This window comes from Sceloporus occidentalis, unplaced genomic scaffold (genome assembly GCF_023333645.1).
Source record: "Sceloporus occidentalis isolate IW3139 unplaced genomic scaffold, rSceOcc1.0.p SCAF_3, whole genome shotgun sequence".
Taxonomy (NCBI): Eukaryota; Metazoa; Chordata; class Lepidosauria; order Squamata; family Phrynosomatidae; genus Sceloporus; species Sceloporus occidentalis.
In genome coordinates, this window is record NW_028316983.1 from 82,217,502 (window position 1) to 82,238,483 (window position 20,982).

Sequence of the window (20,982 nt, forward strand, 5' to 3'; positions counted from 1 at the left end):
AAGCAAAGGAAAGCAATGCCAAATTCCAGCAAAATTACAAAATTCCAGCAAGCGTAACTGTGCTCACATTAAAGGCTGGAGAATTGAGAGAGTAGGGGGAGTCAGTGCTTCAAGTACAGATTATATTCTCGGCTTTCACCAGGGGATGGTTCTTTTTTAAAAAAAGAGTTAAAGTACAGTATTCACATTGACTCATGTTTTTTGGGATAATTTTTGACCTAAATTTCTAGACTTATATATGAGTATATACAGTATTCCATATATTCACAAATATCTCCCAATTTAATGTTATGTTCACAAATATCTCCCAATTTAAAGAATGAAACTGTGGTGGGGAGGCGCCTCTCTTTCCTCCACAGCAGCACTGCAGCGACCAAACTGTGCGACGCTGCTGCGCAGCAACAAAGGAGCATTAAAAAGTGTTTTCTTGCGGCGCAGTTGCACCGCTGCAAACCTACAAAGACGTCCTGATGGCGTCGCAGCTGCACAGTGCTGTTTGGATGCTACGCAGCTGCGACATCATAGCTGTGCACACCATGTGGGTGGTGCTGCGCAGCTGTGCAGGCGCCGCCCCGAGGCAACCCTAGCACATCATGGGTCCATCTGTACAGGGCCAGTGGCAGGTAGTTAGGTGCTCCCTTCATCCAGCACTTCTTGTCCCATCCAATTCCTTGAGGTAAGCATGATGCTTTGAAACTTACTTAGTCCATGTTGTAGATATCAACTTCATATTTGGCTGTAACTGGATTGGACCATTCTATTATGTTATCTAGTCTCAAATAAATAACTGAATGAATGAATGAATGAATGAAAACATAAAAAGTTTGTGCTGTAACTGCAGATGAAGAAATAAAAACCTCACCTTTTGAATAAGGACAAAAAGATGACTGAGCTGTTCTGAACTGAACTTCACAGCTGCTGCAGCAATAATACTATGGATGTTCTCTATCACAGTTGATGGCTGTCCTGACTTTGAAGGGGAGGTGGGAGGGAAAGAACACGGAGAAAGATATTAAACGAGAAAACTAGAAAGGGAAACACAAACTATCAGTACTAAGAAATGCACACTTTTATCTTGATACACATTTCACTGAAAATAAAGTACAGAAAAAGTCAAATAGGTAATTACTGCTTGTCTAATAGAACTGTTCATTCTCCCCAAACTTAGTTCCTGTGGATGATTAAAGAACAAAAAGGGATGTGCGGAGAAACATATGTACAAATTTCATTCTCTCCCCTTTAGGTTTTGAACAAGATGAATAGTATATGTATTCTATTACAAGCTTTTTTAAAGGGCAGATATTGTTTTTAGGTGTACTATTACAATAATGATTTAGAAGTTTTTTTTCAGACTTTCACCATGTAAGTAGTTTCACATTTTGGATTTTCAAGCAGCGTGAGGGAAGCGGCAAAAATGCACCAGTTAGACCAAGTTTCACAACAGGGGTGCCCTGCTAGATAATTATCTAAATATAAATCACTTATGCATTTCTAACAAGAGACAATCATTCTGAGAACCTTGGACCCTTAGAAGCAAAACCTTCAGAAGTAAATGCTCAGGCCATGTCAAAAATTAACTTACTTGCAAACCTTCAAGAATGTAGAATTTACTTATCTTTTCAAAAAAACACCTCTCAGCTCATTAGGATTCACAGCCATTATACACATATTAATTAGCACAACATCTGAAACCACATTTGTCACACATAATGTAAATGAGAACAGTGTTTGGCACCTGGACATGTCAAATTATCAACCAAATTTTGGTGCCATATACTAATAGAAGAAGTGCTGAATCAATTTGTGAATAGTCACTACATACATCACACTTTCTTGTACTGCTAAAACTTAAAGATTCCAGGCTGTGGAACTGCCTTTCAAGGTAGGTTCCATTGCAGCCTACTTCTCTTTCTGCTGGCAGACAAGTGCCTTTTTATTTAGACAGGCCTTTGGTGATTAGATTATGGCGGGATACAGACGGGCAAAAAGGGGTGTATTCATGACGTCATGAAGGTAGAGCCTTCAGACGGGCCTTACCTGAATGCCGCCATGAACACGCCCCCCGCACGCCCCAAGCGGGAAGAGGCGGCATTAAAAAGGTGCTGCTTTTCTCCGCTTCTTTTCCGTTTGATGCGCAGCTGCACAGCTCCGTCTGTAAGCTGCTGCACCGGTACGCCAGAATTGCTACGCCGCTAATTTAAGTTGCCCATTTAAAAGCTCCGTGTCTGCTGCGTCGCATAATGAGTCGAGGTCCTGGAACATGCGCAGTTTGCAGTCAGGCTTTAATTGCAACGTCAGCTGCCATGCAGGTGTGGAAGCTGCAGCACAGCTGCAGCGCATTTTAAGACTCGTAACCCTAACCCTAACCCTAGAGCAACATGTACGCATGCGCTGCTTGGAAAGTTTGGACTTTAAAGTGAGCCCCTACACACATTCCTGTGCCATTTTCACCTAACAATAAAAAACCCTAAAACTGTAAATATTTACATATGTACAAGGGAGGTGATGGGGGATGGCAGGGGGACAGCGGTGGCAGCGGCGACAGCTGTGGCTGTGCATTGCAGATTCAGCAAGAGCGCGGGGACCAAAGGAGAGGAGGCATCCATGATGCTGGTGACACTGGCAAAGTGCAAGCGGGCAAGGATGCCAACACCAGCTGATCACCAGCTGGCAGGAGACCACCATTGTTCTTGGGCAGAGCAGGGAAAAAAGTTTTAAAGGGGCTTGGGCACTTTAAATGTGCCCATAGGCTTTCTGCCGCCGCTGCTTAGCGCTGCAGCTGCGCAGCTGCGCATCCGCCAGCCGGCAAAGAAAAAAGAAAGCCCCGTTTTTGGCCGCCCGTGAGGAAGCTGCCTCTCTCTTTGCAGCGTCCTCCGAGGTGGCGGTTTGGAAACTGCGGGTCAGAAACGGCCCCAGGTGAGGCGTCTTCACTGCCCCCCATGTGGAAGCCCCATCTCCTGAGCCACGCCCCCGGGGTGGGCGGTCTGGAGGCTCCGTATTCAGCAGAATACACCTCCAAGACGTCTTCCCCTGCCCGTTTGTATCCCGCCTATGTGAGGAAAAGGTGTTCTTAATGCAGCTTGCTGAGCTTTTTTCTTTTCATTTTTTTAATTTTAACTCTTTTAATTATGTACTTTTAAAAATAGAATTGTTAATTTTTGTAAAATAAGATTTTAGCTGGACTTTGTTTTTAACTTTTGTAACCCACTTTTGAGATGCTTGCTGGTAGAAATGTGGCATTTGTATAAAATAAAATAAAAACTGATTAAGATCCAAAACACACTGCTGAAATAATCCAGTTTGAACTGTTGTTTCTCCATCAGAGAACTCAAGTGCCACAATCAACTACAATTTCCAGGATTCCCTAGCACTGAACCAGGACAGTTAAAGCTGTCTCAAACGAGATTATTTCTGCAGTGTGTTTGAGACTTAAGTATTTGTGTGTTATGTTATCTAGAATACAAGAAAGGATGTAGTTAAACAAGTTGACTTCAAATGTCCAAAGATAAGAACACATTGTTAACTCCAGAGTGGAACATTGAATCAATCCCTCCCACATCAGTCTATGGCAGTGCTAGTATACTCAGATTAGTTTGGCACTACCTAATAATGGCCAAAGGCAGGGGAGTATAAACTTCAGGAATCTACTTTGTTTTAATTTAGGACAGCAACATCCAGCAACTGGAGAAAGATGCCAAATGCTCAAGGAGTGGGGCCAATGATCTAATAAAGCCTACAAGCCATAAACTGAGAACTTACAATATTTCAATCACCACAGGTCAGAGATTTTAACAATCTAATTCATTATTCAGTCAAAATGGACTATTATTATTATGATTATGATTATTATTCAGACATAAAGTGAGCACTATCAAACAGCTGGGAGTTTGAGATCCTTAACAATTTGCAAAAGAGGCAGCTTAGATCTTAACCTATTTTCTGTCCATCCTTTGTATAAAGAAAAGGGATAGGTTATGAGGACATTTTACGAGTTGTGAAACTGAAAAGCACAGAAGGTCCTAATCTATAATATTGGTTTTTTTAGAACACCTCTTAGTTTTGCTAACAGGACCAAATGCACAAAAGAAATATTGAAAGGTGTCAAATTATTGCAACCATGCCTGGAATAAAGAGCTTTCTCATTATACTGCCAAATACTGTGTATTTATAATCTTTTTGCCTGTAAAAAAATCTATGGAGTCCATAAGGTAGTTATTAAACAAAAAGAGGCATATTTGGACTCATTACAAATGTATACATTGATTCCAACACAAAATTTTACACAGCATTTTATATTAAGCCCTTGGATAATAAGAAACTGAAGAAAGAATGAATTTTCATCTATCAAGGCACTCCATGTTTGTAGGAGGACTTGACTTAGCCACCTGATGTACAGGTACTGAAATAAAGTTGTGGTGGTGAGGAGAAGAGAGAGGAGCAGTAGGCTAAATATACTTACATGGAATGAAAACAAAACTTATTTCTGAAGAAACAATAATACAAGCTCCACTGAAAATGAATGCACTAAAGAATGAGATACCAGAGTTCTAACCTTGAATCAAAGTGCTCTAACCGTGTATTCAAAGGGCAACAATTAATTCAAGTAACCAACAATGTACCTCCCTGGAGGGACAGAATGAAACCTAAGTGAATAATCTGTCTGCTGGGGGAGAGGCTGCTCTTTGGAACCCATGGCTGGCCACTTAATTGAAACTGGCAGAGAAGTTGCTCTTGCCTATGCTGAGATATGGAGAAGCAGATTGTCTAAATAAGAATAGATGTGAATGTACTAGAATTTTGGGAAAGACTACTACTGAGATTATGAAGTTGGTGAAGACCTGAGGGCTACGGCTAAGCTGAAGGGAAAGGCTCTGAACTGGAAGTGTCTGATGTTGTAACAGAAGCACAGGAATTGCCTGTGGGCTGAATAAGGATGTGGAGGTAGACCTCCATCAAATCAACAGAAATACTTCCACAATCAATTGTCTCCTGGATGGTTTGTAGAGACTCCAACCTGAGGTGTCTGTGGGTTATGAAGTGACTGACATATCTGAGGTCCAAAATAGATAGAAAATCATATCCTTGGGCACTAGGAAGAAAATGGACTCCCTGAGAGAAAAAATATTGCATTGTCTGTATGACTATCAGATGTTGAATAGCTTGGTTAACAAGATGCTGCTTCCTGAAGAATCTGGAGACGGGAAAGAAACTAATTATGGGGAAGGTAGTTGAACTCCTAAAAGAAGCCGAGTCAGATGGTACTGAAGACCCAAGTATCCATGGTGGACTGATACCAGGAAAGGACAAAATGTGTGAGTCTGCCTTCCACTAGCAAAGGACTTGAGACAGAAATTGGTTCTTCTAGTCTTGTGGGGTTGTCCCCCTTGACCAGAAAAGCAAAGCTGTCATCTTTGGAGTCTGAACTGAAAGCATAGCATTTACCAAATAGATTTGAAATTTCACAAGTCTTTGGGTTTGGAGAAGCCATGAAAGGGAAGAAAGGAAGGAGAGATACTTAGGCAAGTGTTTATCATCTTTCCTCTGAGCTTAATTTTTTTTCAACCCTTACTCTTCATGAGAACAGAGTAAGTTAAATTGACTTGTGCGCTACCATGAAAACAATGGTCCTAGCTGAAAAAAGTAAGAGAATCCCTAATTGTGTTACCAGAGACTAGTACATTTTAATCAAGACATGGTGGAGGGACTTAGCATCTAGGTAAAGATTGTTAAAGATGTCCTCTATCCAAATCATGAATGTCCACACCACTATATTGTGTATTTGATTGTATATTTCTGCAGGGAAAGGGTTGGGCTGGATATCCTTGTGGTCTCCTCCAACTCTGATTCTATAGAGGCAGTGGAGAAAGCCCTAAAGGATAAAGTGGAGGCAGGAGATTATTTTAAAGCTGAGTCTGCCCATTTTTGCTAGTGCTCCCTAGGGGTGTATTCCATTGCAGAGCAGAAACAGGACAATTAACAGGAGGAGTTTTGAGAAATTTTTTGGTCTTAAGTGTGAGGGTACAGAAATTTTGGGTGAGGTTAACATCTCTCTGGGGAGAAGCTCAATCTTCTTTGAAGATATGAACAAACTCAGAAGAAAACTGCACTCTCCTAAGAGGTTTTGCCTTGAGAACCCAGGATGCATTCTGAAGTGCATTGTTAGGGGATGCAGGGGAGGGGGGAAACCTGATCATCAGTGGGAAGGCATAAGATCCTGAAGTCCTACAGCATGTACAGCCTTACAAAGGAGAGGAATAAAAACATTATAGAGTTAAACCATGTCTTTATTTGTGGATTTATTTTCAGCTACTCTGACTAATCACAGACTTAGAAAAAAGTCTCCCTACCCACCCTCTCCTTTTCTTTCATGTGTCTGAATGCCCCACTTCTCTATTCTCTTGTTCTGTTTTCCTCTTCGCCCTGTTTGGCTGCTGAAGAAAGAATAGATAGTTCTTAGTAAATGTATCACCTGCTAATTTGCTGAGGGCCACACAATATTAAGCTGAAGGCAACCTGTTGCCCACTGTTGTACTGAGTGCTCTAACTCAGGGGTCGGCAACCACCGGCCCGTGGGCCGGATGCGGCCCGCGGAGGCCTGGCAACCGGCCCCTGGCTGCTGTTGCCGCCGCCGCCCGTCACAGCTTTTCGCTGCTCTGGGCGCCGCCATTTTGGGCGGCAAAATGGCGGCGCCCATAGCCCCAGAGGCCGCTATGGGCGCCGCCATTTTTTCGCCCAAAATGGCGGCGCCCAGAGTGGCGAAAAGCTGTGACGGGCGGCCGCAGGCCTCTAGGAGGCCCGCTGCCATCTCCGGAGCCCCCCAGGAGGGCTCCGAGGGCGGCAGGGGGCCTCTGGGGGGCCCGCTGCCATCTCCGGGGCCCCCCAGGAGGGCTCCGAGGGCGGCAGGGGGCCTCTGGGGGGCCCGCTGCCGTCTCCGGGGCCCCCCAGGAGGGCTCCGACGGCAGCAGGGGGCCTCTGGGGGACCCGCTGCTGTCTCCGGGGCCCTCCAGGAGGGCGGCAGGGGGCCTCTGGGGGGCCCGCTGCCGTCTCCGGGGACCTCCAGGACGGCTCCGAGGGTGGCAGGGGGCCTCTGGGAGGCCCACTGCCGTCTCCGGGGACCTCCAGGAGGGCTCCGAGGGCGGCGGGGGGGCCTCTGGGAGGCCTGGTGCCGTCGCTGGGGCCCTCCAGCGCTGGCGGCCCCCCCCAGCTTTTTTGCCGGTCTCTGACGGGGCCTGGGGCCCCGTCAGGGGCCAGCAAAGATGGGGAGGCCTCGCCCCCGGAGGGTAGAAGCTCCGCCCCCGGCATGCGGCCCCGCCCCTGGAGGTTGGAAGCTCCACCCCCGGCACATGGCCCCGCCCTGGAGGGTGGAAGCTCCACCCCCAGCTTCGGCCCCCCAGTCGCCTGAGGGACAGCAACCTGGCCCCCGGCTCAAAAAGGTTGCCTACCCCTGCTCTAACTCATACACCTCAAGTGCTTCTTTACCAATATTTCATCTTTCTATATACTCTCCCTCTTAGCTTAGAATGTTATCCTCCAAATATCTCCACCCTTTCAACAACACATTTCATCAGGAAGTCCATTTGAAACAAATCTGACATTAGAACTTTAACATGAGACAAACTGCTAAGCATCTTTACCTGTATTCGCCAAATTTTTGTCAGCTCATCTAAGGATAGTTTGCTGCCCAACAACTCAATAATTCCTTTTATACGATCACAATATTGTGCTTGGTCGATGTTACCTAACAGAGAAACACAGAACACAATGATCCCAGGAAGATATCAAATCTTGCATTAATAATAAACATATGTTTTTTTAAAAAAAAACAAAAGTGTACATGAAGAACTCAATTTCTTTTTAAAAATCCATTTAGTTGACAATTAAGACTGTTAATACCTTTGTACTGTTTCTTGACAGATGTTTTAAAGCCTTGCTAAAATATAAGCTTTTGCCAGAAACATCCACTTCAAAATATTTTATAAATATAACTGGTTTGGACATAATAAGAACCATAGCTTGGTATTAGTTTAGTATTACAAGAAAGAGCAACAGCAAGTCTTGGCACAACCAAAAGAAGGGTTTGGAAAGTTAAAGTGACTGTGTGATTCAAATACAAATAAACCAAGATTATTCTTAACTATGGTTGGATAAAACAAGTCACTTTCAAATGAATATATACAGCTCATTTGTTCAAATAATCATTGTTTAGAATAATCACAACTTAACATTCGGACAGTACACTAAACTAATCTAAAACAAAAGCTTCTATTCTCTTTAGTCTCTTCCTTGCAGCAGGCCCAGAGGAGGAAGGATAGGGGAACATGCATAAGCCTAAAACTTACTGAAATTCATTCTAAAAGCCCTACACCAAAGCTGAACATTATGTCTCAACAAAACTACTATGAACCCATTGTTTGGTAAGATATTCAGAAGCCTACCTTCTAATGCAATTGATAAGACAGAATTTTCTACCAGCCAGTTTAGTAATCGATCTGGATCTATTGCATTCTTTACTGATTTGGAAACTGTGCTGTCTTCAATAAGTTTTGTTACCTAAAAATAAATGCCAACACTATCAGAAATTGTGAAAAGGAAAAGGAAAAACTAATAGAACAAGAGAAATATAAAAATTTATGGTCCCCCAACTCTGAAAGTTTGAAAACATCAATAACTGAAGATTTGGGAAATGAGAAAACATGTATCATGTTTCCCTTACATGGAGAGAGCAGAAATCTATACAGCATTATTTTTATTAATTCAAAATAAAATCTTATTGCCATCTTTTGCCACATTACTATACTAAATGTAGAATTATGCCACTGGCCAGAGGTATATTATTCTATACCTTTGTATTTTCAATCTGAAAGTTTTGTGGTCTAAATCAGTAACTTAAAATACTAATATTTAAAGAGAAACTATATAGATGATATAAAACTTAAGTTACTTATTTAACAACAACAAAGATCAGCATCAGTATTCCTCTATTCCAACAACCCAGTTTCATTTAATTTGAAACTATTAGCATAATGAACCTACTTCTTTGAGAGAGTTCATTTTTGCACTGAAGTGTGGTGATTTCAACATACGCAATAGGATATCTAATCGCAAGTCATCCACAACTGTTACTAAATCAGGTTGAAAATGCATACACAGGAGCTTGATGGCAGACAAGAGTTCAGGGATACTGACCAGCCTCTGTGAAAGAAAACTATTATGAATATTTTGTAGATATATCAATAATGAATTCTAAAAGCACTGAGGTTAGCACATAAACCAGTGTAGCCTTATATTTGAAACTAACAGTGCAATCCTACACATATCTAATCTGAACTAAGCCCCATTAAATTCAGTAGAACCAAGTCCTAGGTAAGTACATGGAGGATTACAGTCTACAGACTTACACACAAGTTACTTCAAAGTCAATCCTACTAAAAATAGCACAGGATTTGGGTAAAGATTCTATTATCTCATACAGCAAGAGTAAACTAACATATTTATTTGTCACTTTATAACACTGCAAGAAAAATAAGTAACCCAGGTTGAGCTTCTTTTATCCGGAATTCTAAAATCCAAAATACTCCCAAAACCAACTTTTTTCATGGGTGGCTACGATAGTGACACTTTTGCTATCGGATGGTTCAGAGTACACAAACTTTGTTTCATGCACAAAATTATTAAAAATATTGTGTATAAAATCACCTTCAGTCTATCTCTATGAGATGTACATGAAACATAAATGAATGTTGTGTTCAGACCTATCTCATTATGTACCTATATGCAAATACATGAATTCCAAAGCCCAAGAAAAATCCAAAATCCAAAAGACATCTGGTCCCAAGTATTTTGGATACAGGATACTCAATCTGTAATGAGATCTCTGTGGGTATGTGGAATGAAATCTGAGGAAGTTACTTCTTTTATATCTGCCTAACAAAATTCTGGGATGCTAAGCTTATACAAGTGTGAATCAGTCAAAAGGATAATGTAGATTTGCAACTGCTGTGAATACAAAAGAAACTAGTTCAGAACAAAAATGGCAAGGGGAAGTAATAGACACACTCAACTGATGCACTAATGACAAAATCTCCTAACATTCATAGAGCATGAGGCTATAAATGAGTACCTGTAGTAGTCATAGACTGCATCCACACTGTAGAAATAATCCAGTTTGACACCACTTAACTGTCATGATTCAATGCTATGAAATTCTAGGAATCATAGTTTTGTGGGACATTTAGCCTTCTCTGGTCTGGTGCCACAACAAACTACAATTCCCAGAATTGCATAGGATCAAGCCATGACAGTTAAAATGATGTCAAACTGAATTATTTCTGCAGTGCAGATGCAGCCATAATGTGCCACCTGCTTCTCACATTTTATTGAATGTTTCAGAACACCAGTGGGAGAGTGTTATTGCAATCATGTGCTGTTTGTGGGCTTCCCATAAATGTCAGGCTGGCCAGAGGACAGAATGCTAGATTGGATGGGACTTTAATCTGCTGCAGCACAACTGTTGCTAAGTTCATTAAACTTTTCTTGAGTATCAGCACAAGCAGTTTACCATGCACTAGTTAAATCCATACATTCATAATATAGAGAAAACGTAATTAGAAAATGAAACGTCAGGTGCATAAACATTATTGACCATTGCTAGGAAATCAAGTTCTACCTTGTCCTTCAGATCTTTCTCTTCAACATTCTGTACATATTTAATCATATTGTGAATTACTGGATCCAGCATGGGCTATAAAACAAAAAGTCAATCATTCCATGTCAGAGAGAAAACAATATTGCCCATGATTTAAACTATAATGGATTGCTGTAATTATTGTACCCTTTTTGAAGATCAAGTGAAAGGGAAAATATCCCACCAAATGTTTAGAAAGTACATTCAAAGATGTTTTTCCAGGATCTAGAGGGTGGTGGGTTGGTTGTGCAACAGGCCTGCTGCCAATGCAACTTTTGGATATCATCCAATATAAAGCGCATATATATATATATATATATATATATATATATATATATATCACTATCATATCTGCCATATTTTCTTAAATTATTCCCATGAAAACCAAATGGCACTATGTCTGTCCTACAACAATTTGTAAATCGGAATACTACGGGTTGATGCAAATCACTATTTAAAAAATCAGCATCAGCCTGCTCCTTTGTAAGGTGAAGGAATTGATATTGCTTAGAGATGTAAGACTCTTGGAAGATTTAGTATGATATATTTAAGGAGCATGTTAAATTTAAAAAATCATTGTATTAGAAGAGTCTCCTAAGAGTTTGTACCAAACAGAAGTTTTTTTAAGGTAATAGTCACTTTACTGCAGGAACCTTTTTTTGGTTGAAAGAATGGGTTAAAAATTGGAGCAGGTTGTTTATGATTATCTTTTGTATCTTGAATAAGACAGCTGGAAGTTTAAATCAAGAGAGATTATTCTTATGGATTGTAAAGATCTTAACTTGTTTGCTTATATACAACTTTAAGGCAGATTTAATCAAGACAAGAGAAATGCAACCACAGAGGTTAAAGAAAATGACCATGTAGTTTAAAAGGTTTATAAATGAAACTAAAGACAGAAAATTAATCTATAAAAGAGTATATAATAAGGTGGACCCAACATTTCAGGCATAATGTTCATAAGGCTGTATGAGGAAAATGTGGTCTAAAGGTATAAAATGTACACTGTGCAATAATTTAAAAGAAAACCTGCCTAAGATGATGTATAGATGGTATTTATCTCCAAATAAACTTTCAAAAATGTCTCAGAATGATTCAAATCAATTGTCAAGATAAAGAGGGCTCCATTTTTCATATGTCACAAATTTGCAAGGCAAAAGTTACTCATCTAAGAGTTGTAAGTTAATCCAAAAAATTTAAAAAGTTGATTTTATAATGTTACCAATCAATCAATCAATCAATCAATCAGTTTATTTAGTCATTGACCAATATAAAATAATAAAAACCAATAAAATAATAATTGTACAGCACAATTACTAACTATTATTAAAATTCAATTCAAGGAGCGTACAGCAGAGTCAAACTCTATCTATTATTGACGACCAACTGCAAACATAACTTACATATGACATATGACATAACAGAATTTAGCTACCTTAATTACATCATATGGATTCTAATTATCTAGCAAATATCATAAATAAAAGGTATCAGAGTGCCATATAACACAATTTCCCACCGTTTGTAAAGTAAATACACAGGAAAGGTTAATGTTACCCGATTTTGGGGTTTTTTTTTGGGAGGGGTATTATAGATAAAGAATTGGGGAGGAAATATAGATTACGTCTCCGATATATGACAACAGCAGCAAGAATATTGTTTGCTCAAACCTGGAAATGGACTGAAGCACTGACAATGGAAGAATGGATTGTTAATGTCATTGGGGTCCAAAACGTACTGCAGAAATAATCCAGTTTGAGACCACTTTAACTGCCCTGGCTCGATGCTAGGGAATTGTGGGAACTGCAGTTTGTGAGACATTTAGACTTCTGTCAGAGAGCTCTGGTACCACAATAAACAGTTCCTAGGATGCCCTAGCACTGAGCCAGGGCAATTAAAGCGGTCTCAACCTGGATTCTTTCTGCACTGTTTTGGACCTGAGTTTGTCCAAATGGACAAATTAAAATGGATTCTGAAGAATAAGCCAATCAAAAACTTTTTGAAAGACTGGAAACTGTGGATTTTTTAAGCAATAAGAAATTTAATGATGTAGTAAATTGTAATTACGATTTTTAGTAATTTCAGCAGGATAATTTAGTTGGCTATGTAATGGCAGAATAATATTTCTCCCTTCTTTACTCCCCTCCCCATTACATCAGGACTGTCGTTTCAGAGCTTTATTGTGTATTAATTATATGTCTTTTTCTTTCTTTCTGTCTCTTTGTTTTCTGAATGTATATTACTTTGTAAATTATAATGTTCATTTTAAAATTAATAAAATATATTAAAAATCAACATCAGTTTACATCATCTGTATGTCCCTAAATTAACACATTCCCCAGAAAGCCCATTACCTGTACTACTGAAGAGTTGAGATATTCTGCACAAACTCCTAAAGGCTGTACCAGTGAAGAGACTGCCTGTAAGAAACAGTAGATGTTCAAGAAAATACACAACAAAACCAAATCAGTTCCAATATGATGGCTGCTCAAACAGATGAATATATGACAAGCATGGCAGAAGCTAATAGCATCTGCTAAGATGACCTACTGCAAAATAATTGAAGCCAATATAGCTTTTTTTGACCACCAAAATGGGAGGAACAGCTCATGGATAACTGAACAGACCCTTTCACATTACTAAACAAGAGCTGAATGTATGGGTCAAGCAAAGAAATGTCTAAAAATAATATTCAGCCCTCATATATAAAGATAAAAATAGTACTTCAGTCAGTAAATATAAAGATAGAAAAACTACAGAATGCTCATAAGTCTTCACCTATAGGAGTCTAATGCAGCATTAACAAACCATCTTTTAAAACTTACCCCAAGTTCAATATCTTCTGAATGAAGTTTAGACTGAATTGCAGAAAATCCACCTAATTCTGCGAACTAAATGAAGACAAAAATCAGCATAAAGCATAAAACCTTAAAGCAGGAACTGGTTAGGGGTAATGGGCATGATATCCTCCTAGCTCACATGACATTAGGAGGTGCAACCATACCCCCAATATCACTGATTTCCAGGTCAAAGTGCAACCTGGAATTTCTTCAGTTGGCACTTTGGTCAAGGACCCAGCTTCATATAGGGAGGGCAAGGCCGTGTGTGCGTGTGTGTGTGTGTGTGTGTGTGTGTGTGTGTGTGTAAAGCAGGCACAACCAAATTGCTTCCAGAATGCGCCAAATCATGACTTAGCTCCTGAAGTGCCAATACTAAGTGGTTTGCTCGTCACTTGCCTTCCCGCATAAGCGAGGGACACGAGTCCGAAGACCATAAGAACGGAGGGAGGACTGTATATACTTCACTATAAGTCGACCTCAACCTTCTAAACCTTTGTCCCCAAATTCCTCCTACCCTGCCATGCACACACTATCTACACTAAATTGTATATAGTCATAAACTTCATTTTTTTAAAAAAGAAGACTTAATGTCTGCAGCATGCTGAAGATATGCAGTAATATATACTAAGATTCTATTATTCTATATACTGTAGTATATAATGTAATATTTTGCCAATTACTTACCCTGTTCACTAAGTCTACTAGCCATCCATGTGGTTCCTAGACAATTAAGAAATTAAGAAATTAGTTTTTTGAAGGTAAATGAAATATTGTTATTATAACTGCATATTGCATTAGGACACTAGAGTATTTGAATGGTGATTGCTACTTCAATTGTTGACAAAAGGTGGCTAAACTACCTGGGTAGTGACTTTGGGTGAGTCATACTCTCTCAGCCTCAGAAAAAAGCGATGACAAACCTCCTCTGATCAAATCTTGCCAAGAAAACCCCATTACATGTTTGCCTTAGGGTCTCCATTAAGTTAGAAATGATTGGAAGGCACACAACAACAAAAATACTATACACTTATCAGTAGTACTATACACTTGTCGGTATTTTCCAATGCATATTATAAATGCTATATGGCAGTATTATGCTCTAGTGTGGTTGATTTGGAAGTTAGCTAACCCATCAGGGAGAACAATGTTGTTAAAAGTATGCTTTTGCCCTGAAATTTTGAAGCAATTTTGCAATAAGAACAAATGAAATGATGTGAAAGTTTCTGAGAGTTCCATGACCAAAGCCTCATTTGGCAAACAGAAAGATAAAGAAATTATATTCTTTGAGCCATTCCCCAAAGCTAAAAAGACTAAAGTTTATTAAACTCACACTGCAATCAAAACGCATGGATCCTGTAAGGATGGCCTTGTCAGAGTATAGCTATCACTAACAAACTTCTTGTCTGTGAGCATCAGGTTTCTAGGTGTGCTTAATGAACCACTATAATATCCACACTGGCAGAAATAATAGTATACCAGGGGCTGCTGGCTGTAAAACAGAGAGGGGAAACTGAGAGGGGAAAACAGGTGTATTTAACTCAGATGATGTGGATATAATAGTCTGTTAAATATACAGTACAGTTGCCCCTCCTTTTTTGCGGGGGATCCGTTACGGACCCCCTCACAAAAACAGTTCCGCTTATATTCAAGCCCCATTGGTTTGAATACAGGTGCGAGTGAGTAAGGGCGCCCCCCCATTCATTCTCCCTCCATTCATCCCTTGCACATAAGCGAGGGACACGGGTCTGAAGACCATGAGAATGGAGGGAGGACTGTATATACTTCACTATAAGTCAACCTCATGCTTAAATTGAGGGCAGATTTTGGGGGCAACATTATGGATTTTGATATGATCTGAGGATAAGTTGAGGGTAAAACCTAGGGGCATGTAAAGAATGTAAAGGATGATGCAAAGGAAAATGATGCCAAAGAACTCAGAAAATTCTGGCAGGCATAACTGTTTGTGCTCATCCTAAATGGATGAGAGAGTTGAAGGGATCTATGCTTCTTTTTGGTGCTCCCTGGATGGACTAAGCACTCACCTTTTACCACTCTATTCAGAGAAAGGGGATGACTCCTTTTAAGAGTTAAAATACAGTACTCACATTGACCTATGGATAAGTCGAGCCAGGTTTTTTGGGTCAATTTTTGACTAAAGTTTCTAGACTTATACATGAGTATATATAGGAATACACATTCTGTATTATTTTTTGTCTTGAAGTATGCATATATTTACCTTCTGGAAAGTGGAAATGGGTGAGACAGCATACATATTTCCTTCCCCAAACACTTCTGCCCAGTTTCTTTGGCAAATTTTCATTCGATTCTTGAAATGGTACTCATTATCAGGATTAAGGGCCTTGATTTAAAAAGGTGTACAACAAAACCAAAACAAAGAGTTATCAATCTAAAGCAAAACAAAATTGTCAAGGAAAGAGATAAAGAACCAGAAGTATACAGACATTTATTAAGTATCAACTACAACTTTTCAGAATAAACAGAACAGTCATGTTTTTAGTATGTCCAAGTCTGTATTCCTCAATACCATCTACAGTCAACTCTCCACATTTGCAGCTATGACTTTTGCAGAGTTGATTATTCATGGATTTGATTAATGTGTTCTCTTTAGGAATCTCTAGGTCCTCCAGTGTAACTCTACAGTCAACATCCACCAGACATCATACTAGAGATTCCTAGAAAGAACACTTCTCTAGTCATTTGCAGCTCCTACAGTGGAATTCTGTAGCCAAATTCTGACAGATGTTGACCATAGAGTTGCACTGGAGGACCTATAGATTCCTTGAGAGGTGTTCTCTCGGTTAAAAGAAATACTCATTTTTTTATTTGTGGTTTTTCCACTTTCATAGGGCCCTGTGCCCCTAATCACAGTGAATGCAAAGGGCCCAGTGTATACAGAAACATACCAAAACTATATAAAGAAATATAAAGAAAGACTTTGTTCATTCAGCATAGTACAGGTAGTTATTCTCCAACTTCTCTTGGACAGAAAAAAGTATTTCCCTCACTGGACACAAGGTATTTTTTAACTGGAGATGCCACTTTAACCTAAGACCTATAACAAAGCATGTGCTCTGCTAGTAAGACGTATAATTCATGGCAGGAAGGAAAGCTTGACAGAGGGAACAGGGCTGTGAGCGGGCTGCTTGCCAGTTTTGCCTACATGGTAGCAGAATCGTGAGAGTGGACAATCTCACAGGTAATGAACCCCTTTTCAGAATAATGGCTAACAGAAGAGAAGGATAGGAAATGGGTGCTGTGTGGAGACAGTGGGAGGGCACGTGACCCTGGCATAAACAGCTTTTGCATTTGGGATTGGCTCAAAACTGTAGGCCCCTGCACATAAGCACTACAGGTTGAATCTCTCTTATCCAAAATCCTGGGGACCAGAAGTGTTTTTGATTTCAGAATTTTTTGGATTTTGGAATATGTGCATATACAGTGTGCCTGCGCTATGCGCGGATGCATTTTACATGGCTTCCAGCTTACATGGAAGCTGCACGAGGAGAAGAATGGTGCATGTGCCTATGGTGCACATGTGCTGCACTGCCACATGCATGTGCCCCATTATCTCCTATGGGGCTTGAGCATAGGCTGATTTTCCCTTATGCGGGGGGTTCCGGAACAGATCCCCCGCGTAAGGAGAGGGCCCACTGAACCTACCAAAATATGGGACCCAAGTATAAATATGAAATTCATTTATGTTTTGTATAACCCTTATACACATAGCCTAAAGATAATTTTATACACAATAGTTTTAATAAGTTTGTGCATGAAACTAAGTTTGAATGTACTGAACCATCAGAAAGCAAAGGTGTCACTATCTCAGACACCCATGTGGACAATTTTGGATTTTGGATTTCTGGATAAGGGAAATTCAACCTGTACTAGTTAATATTTGTGACATACTAACAAGTAGCTACAGCCCACATTCAGGATTTTATGTCATGAAGCAGCTGCATACTGCAACCTATACGTACTAAATTGGATTCAGTTCCACTGAACCCAACAGAAATTATTACTAAGTAGACATTCACAGAATTGCTTTGAAAACTGAGCATGATCAGTAATTATATAATACATTCCATGAGCAATTAAAGCATTTCAGCAATCCTTAGATCAATTATGTGAACCATGGCTTTGTATATCTCAATAAAGCAATTATACAGAAAGAATACAGCTAACTTCTTCAGTTTTAACACCATAATATAAATGGGGAGACAATGGCCCATTACAGACGGGCTTAAAAGTACGCGCAGAGCGCGTACTAGGGTTGAGGCGGGGTGGTGCTTCCGCACCGCTCTAACCCTAGTGCGCGCTGTGCGTGCACAAAATGGTGGCAGCCGTTCCACACGGCCATCAATACGTCACGACCGCACCGCCTCCAAACGAGGTGGCACGGTTGTGACGTATTGGGGTCGCGGTAGGGCGCCTAGGGCGCCCTTTCCGCAACCCCGGAAGGAGCTCCGTTTCGGAGCTCCTTCCTGGTTTGGTCCGCTGGGCGCAGCCTTCAGACGGCTGCGCCCAGTGGACCAAAGGAGAAAGGGGCCAAACGGCCCCTTTCTCCTTCTCCCCGCCGCCATGGGGTGTCCTTGGGGCCTGAAGCCCCAAGGACACCCCTTTCCAGGCTGCGGGGAAGGGACCTTTTGCCACTTCCCCGCAGCCCAGAAAGCGGCGGATCGGGGCTTCAGCGGCTGCCGCTCTGGCCGCTCAGGCCCCGATCCGGCGGGGAAAAGTGCGCCTACAGGCCGCCCCAAAGGGGCGGTCTGTAACGCGCCTAAGAGAGTATAGGCCTGAACAAAACGTTAAAAAATAAAGTGAGACTTGACTAAACTACTCCGGGAACAATGTCAATGCCTTTGACAAGAACTAATTTGTATATCCTTCCTTACGTCAGTAAAAACTCCATAGGTGAATGTAATGTCATTAAAAGAAAGAAATCAAACTAATACTTCACCAAAAGCAAGTACCACGTGCCACTATGAACATGTGCAAAGCGAAGTATGGCAAAACTCAACATTTTGAAGTTACAATTAGATTCATTACTACATTTTGGAAGATGTGGCCTACACCAGAATACAGAGTTTTAAAAAATGCAATCTATGTAGCAGTGGACTATCCAGCATGAATACACTACCTCAGACATTTTGTCAAACAACCTTTATGTCAAAGGTTTAGAATCCAAAGCATGGACTATACTTTCACACTTACAGGCAAACCATGATGTAAAGTTCCTTGTCAAGCATCTTCTGGAAATGGAAAACCATGCCAATTTGTTTTTTTAATTCAGATATGGTAAACTGGAAACAGTAAAAGACAAAGTGCACAAATCCCTGTGAACATGTACATGGTCTCTGATTCTGGTTTCCTGGCTGATACTTAAAGATTTCCTTGTACCCAGATTGTTGGGGGCAATTAGCTTACAGTTGTAAACCACTTAGGCACTGTTAATTCAGTATGAAGCGGTATATAAATGAAGCAGTTTGTTTAACCATTGTTAAGGAACAAATGTTTGGTATGAGGTCTCCAAAAAGTACTTATGCACATGGAATGTATCCGATTTCATTTCTAGTTTTTACATTTTAAATAAAGATACACAGTTATGTTAAGTCCTAACATTTCCATGCCAAACAGTCCCAGAAAGATAAAACAGTTATAATACCATTGTAAGGACAGCCAGAAGACCAACAGGAATTGGATCCTGCTTTAGTCGCTCTGCAGCCAGATCTACTAGCAGCATCAACATGTTGTAGATTCCTTCATGGATTTCCGTACCCCATTTATGAACAGCACTTGATGTCAACAGCTATTAAAAAGGACACAATAAATATTAAAATGCTGGCATGAGTCAAGAGATATATTTTATTAACCAATGGCACTGAAATATTTTTACAGTTTCCTATTTAACTACAGTTGACTTTTGAAGTGAAACGTCTTTAGAATAACTTGTCACTAGCTTTGGTGTTTCTTCTTACACTTAAGAATACTGCATCCTTAAGCCACACCATATTTGTAAAGACTTTAAATAAATCTCAGGGGAGCAGGGGATATAGGTAGTTTTCCCAGTGAATATGAAACAATCTTCAGTCTTCATTTTTCACTGTCCCAACTCCTAACCTTCTTCCTACCAGTTTTAATCGATGACTCAATTTTTTTCTTCTCCATCTGTTATTAGAAATTCTCTTATCAGAAATAATAGCCAATTTTACAAAACACAAACTCCCTATAAATATGCACACTACAAGAAAAGAAGCAAATGCAAATGTTCTTCATGCTATATATCTCAAGAAAATGGAATGGCAGAACAGAATTGGATAAATATCTACAATACCCAAATTGCTATTAATACCATTTTCCATGGGCTGTTATTTGCTTCTATCCAAATACTTAACTGATCTGAATGCTGTATTTCCTGAGACAACTTTTAGAAAGAAACAGACACCATTTGAAGTCATACACCACATCTTATCTATAAGAGTGTACACCTTCTCTCTTTTACCTACCTTTTTAAAAGCTTCAGGCATACATCTGTCCATAAATCTTCTGCAGTTTTCATCAGAATCAGAAAGCCCTTATTGAAAGGGGGAAAGGAAAGAATTAAGATTCTACAAACTTCTGGATGCCATAGAATGAATTTCACAGGGCCACCTATGAAGATAGCAGACACAGAAAAACACTAGGGAGTTATACCAATGCAGAGGATGGTTAATCTTGAATTGGACACCCAAAGACCACAGCTTAGACCACTTGGCCACGACACCATTCTGCTTGGTTTTATAAAAAATCCCCCCCCCCCCAAAAAAAACCCTAAAATATTTAATTCTTAGAACCACATTGTCATTTTTATTAACAGTGAAACAGAAATTTGATGTTTGAACCATAGGTAACAAAAAAAAAGTACCTGAAATATGAACTGGGATCTTATAGGGGCATACTGCTCATGTAACAGACTGTGTGTGGTTTTACTTTCTCCACACGTGCACAGTGAAAAGAAGATGGTGACAAAGGAAGCTGCCAGCTCCCAACTGTCTATTTGTCAAATGTCAAGCTTCTGGGGAGCAAGATTGCTCTACAGAGCCAAGGCAGTATGGGACAGGCAGCTCCAAGCTTAGCCTATGAATGAAGGCAGCAGTGGACAAAGTGTGGCATTCCAGCTGCTATTGGATTGTAACTCCCATCAATCTTCATCAGAGTAATTAATGAGGTCTAATGGAAGATTGAGTCCAACAATAACTGGAGGGCTACACAATGCCTAACCTTGATATCCAGTAACTTTGCAGCGAACTTGAGACTATTCGTAACAGAAACAGGTTAGCGAGCGCTTCATGATAAGTAACTGACATGGTGCTATCATTTCATGTTTTTGAGTGTGTTTTTGGCAATCTAAAATCTTGCAGCATCACAGAGAAGGAATCATTACATAATGCACAATGCTACAAC

The 20,982-nt window shown here is 40.2% G+C and overlaps 1 protein-coding gene across 4 annotated transcripts in view; it reads right to left on the bottom strand.

The window, feature by feature from the left end:
* The window catches only part of USP24 (ubiquitin specific peptidase 24), a 117,720-nt gene that overhangs the window by 74,018 nt on the left and 22,720 nt on the right, over nucleotides 1–20,982 (bottom strand). For 3 of the 4 annotated variants that reach the window (XM_089515232.1, XM_089515233.1, XM_089515231.1), the window contains exons 3-13: nucleotides 20,046–20,113; nucleotides 19,205–19,348; nucleotides 15,761–15,883; nucleotides 14,209–14,244; nucleotides 13,510–13,575; nucleotides 13,039–13,104; nucleotides 10,667–10,741; nucleotides 9,034–9,192; nucleotides 8,436–8,550; nucleotides 7,635–7,738; nucleotides 863–970 (exon numbers count right to left, since the gene is read on the bottom strand). In XM_089515232.1, coding sequence (XP_089371358.1) covers nucleotides 863–970; nucleotides 7,635–7,738; nucleotides 8,436–8,550; nucleotides 9,034–9,192; nucleotides 10,667–10,741; nucleotides 13,039–13,104; nucleotides 13,510–13,575; nucleotides 14,209–14,244; nucleotides 15,761–15,883; nucleotides 19,205–19,348; nucleotides 20,046–20,113 — 1,064 coding nt within the window. Of the gene's footprint in view, nucleotides 1–862; nucleotides 971–6,351; nucleotides 6,526–7,634; nucleotides 7,739–8,435; nucleotides 8,551–9,033; nucleotides 9,193–10,666; nucleotides 10,742–13,038; nucleotides 13,105–13,509; nucleotides 13,576–14,208; nucleotides 14,245–15,760; nucleotides 15,884–19,204; nucleotides 19,349–20,045; nucleotides 20,114–20,982 lie in introns of those variants that run through there. The other variant, XM_089515234.1, reaches the window with a different exon arrangement.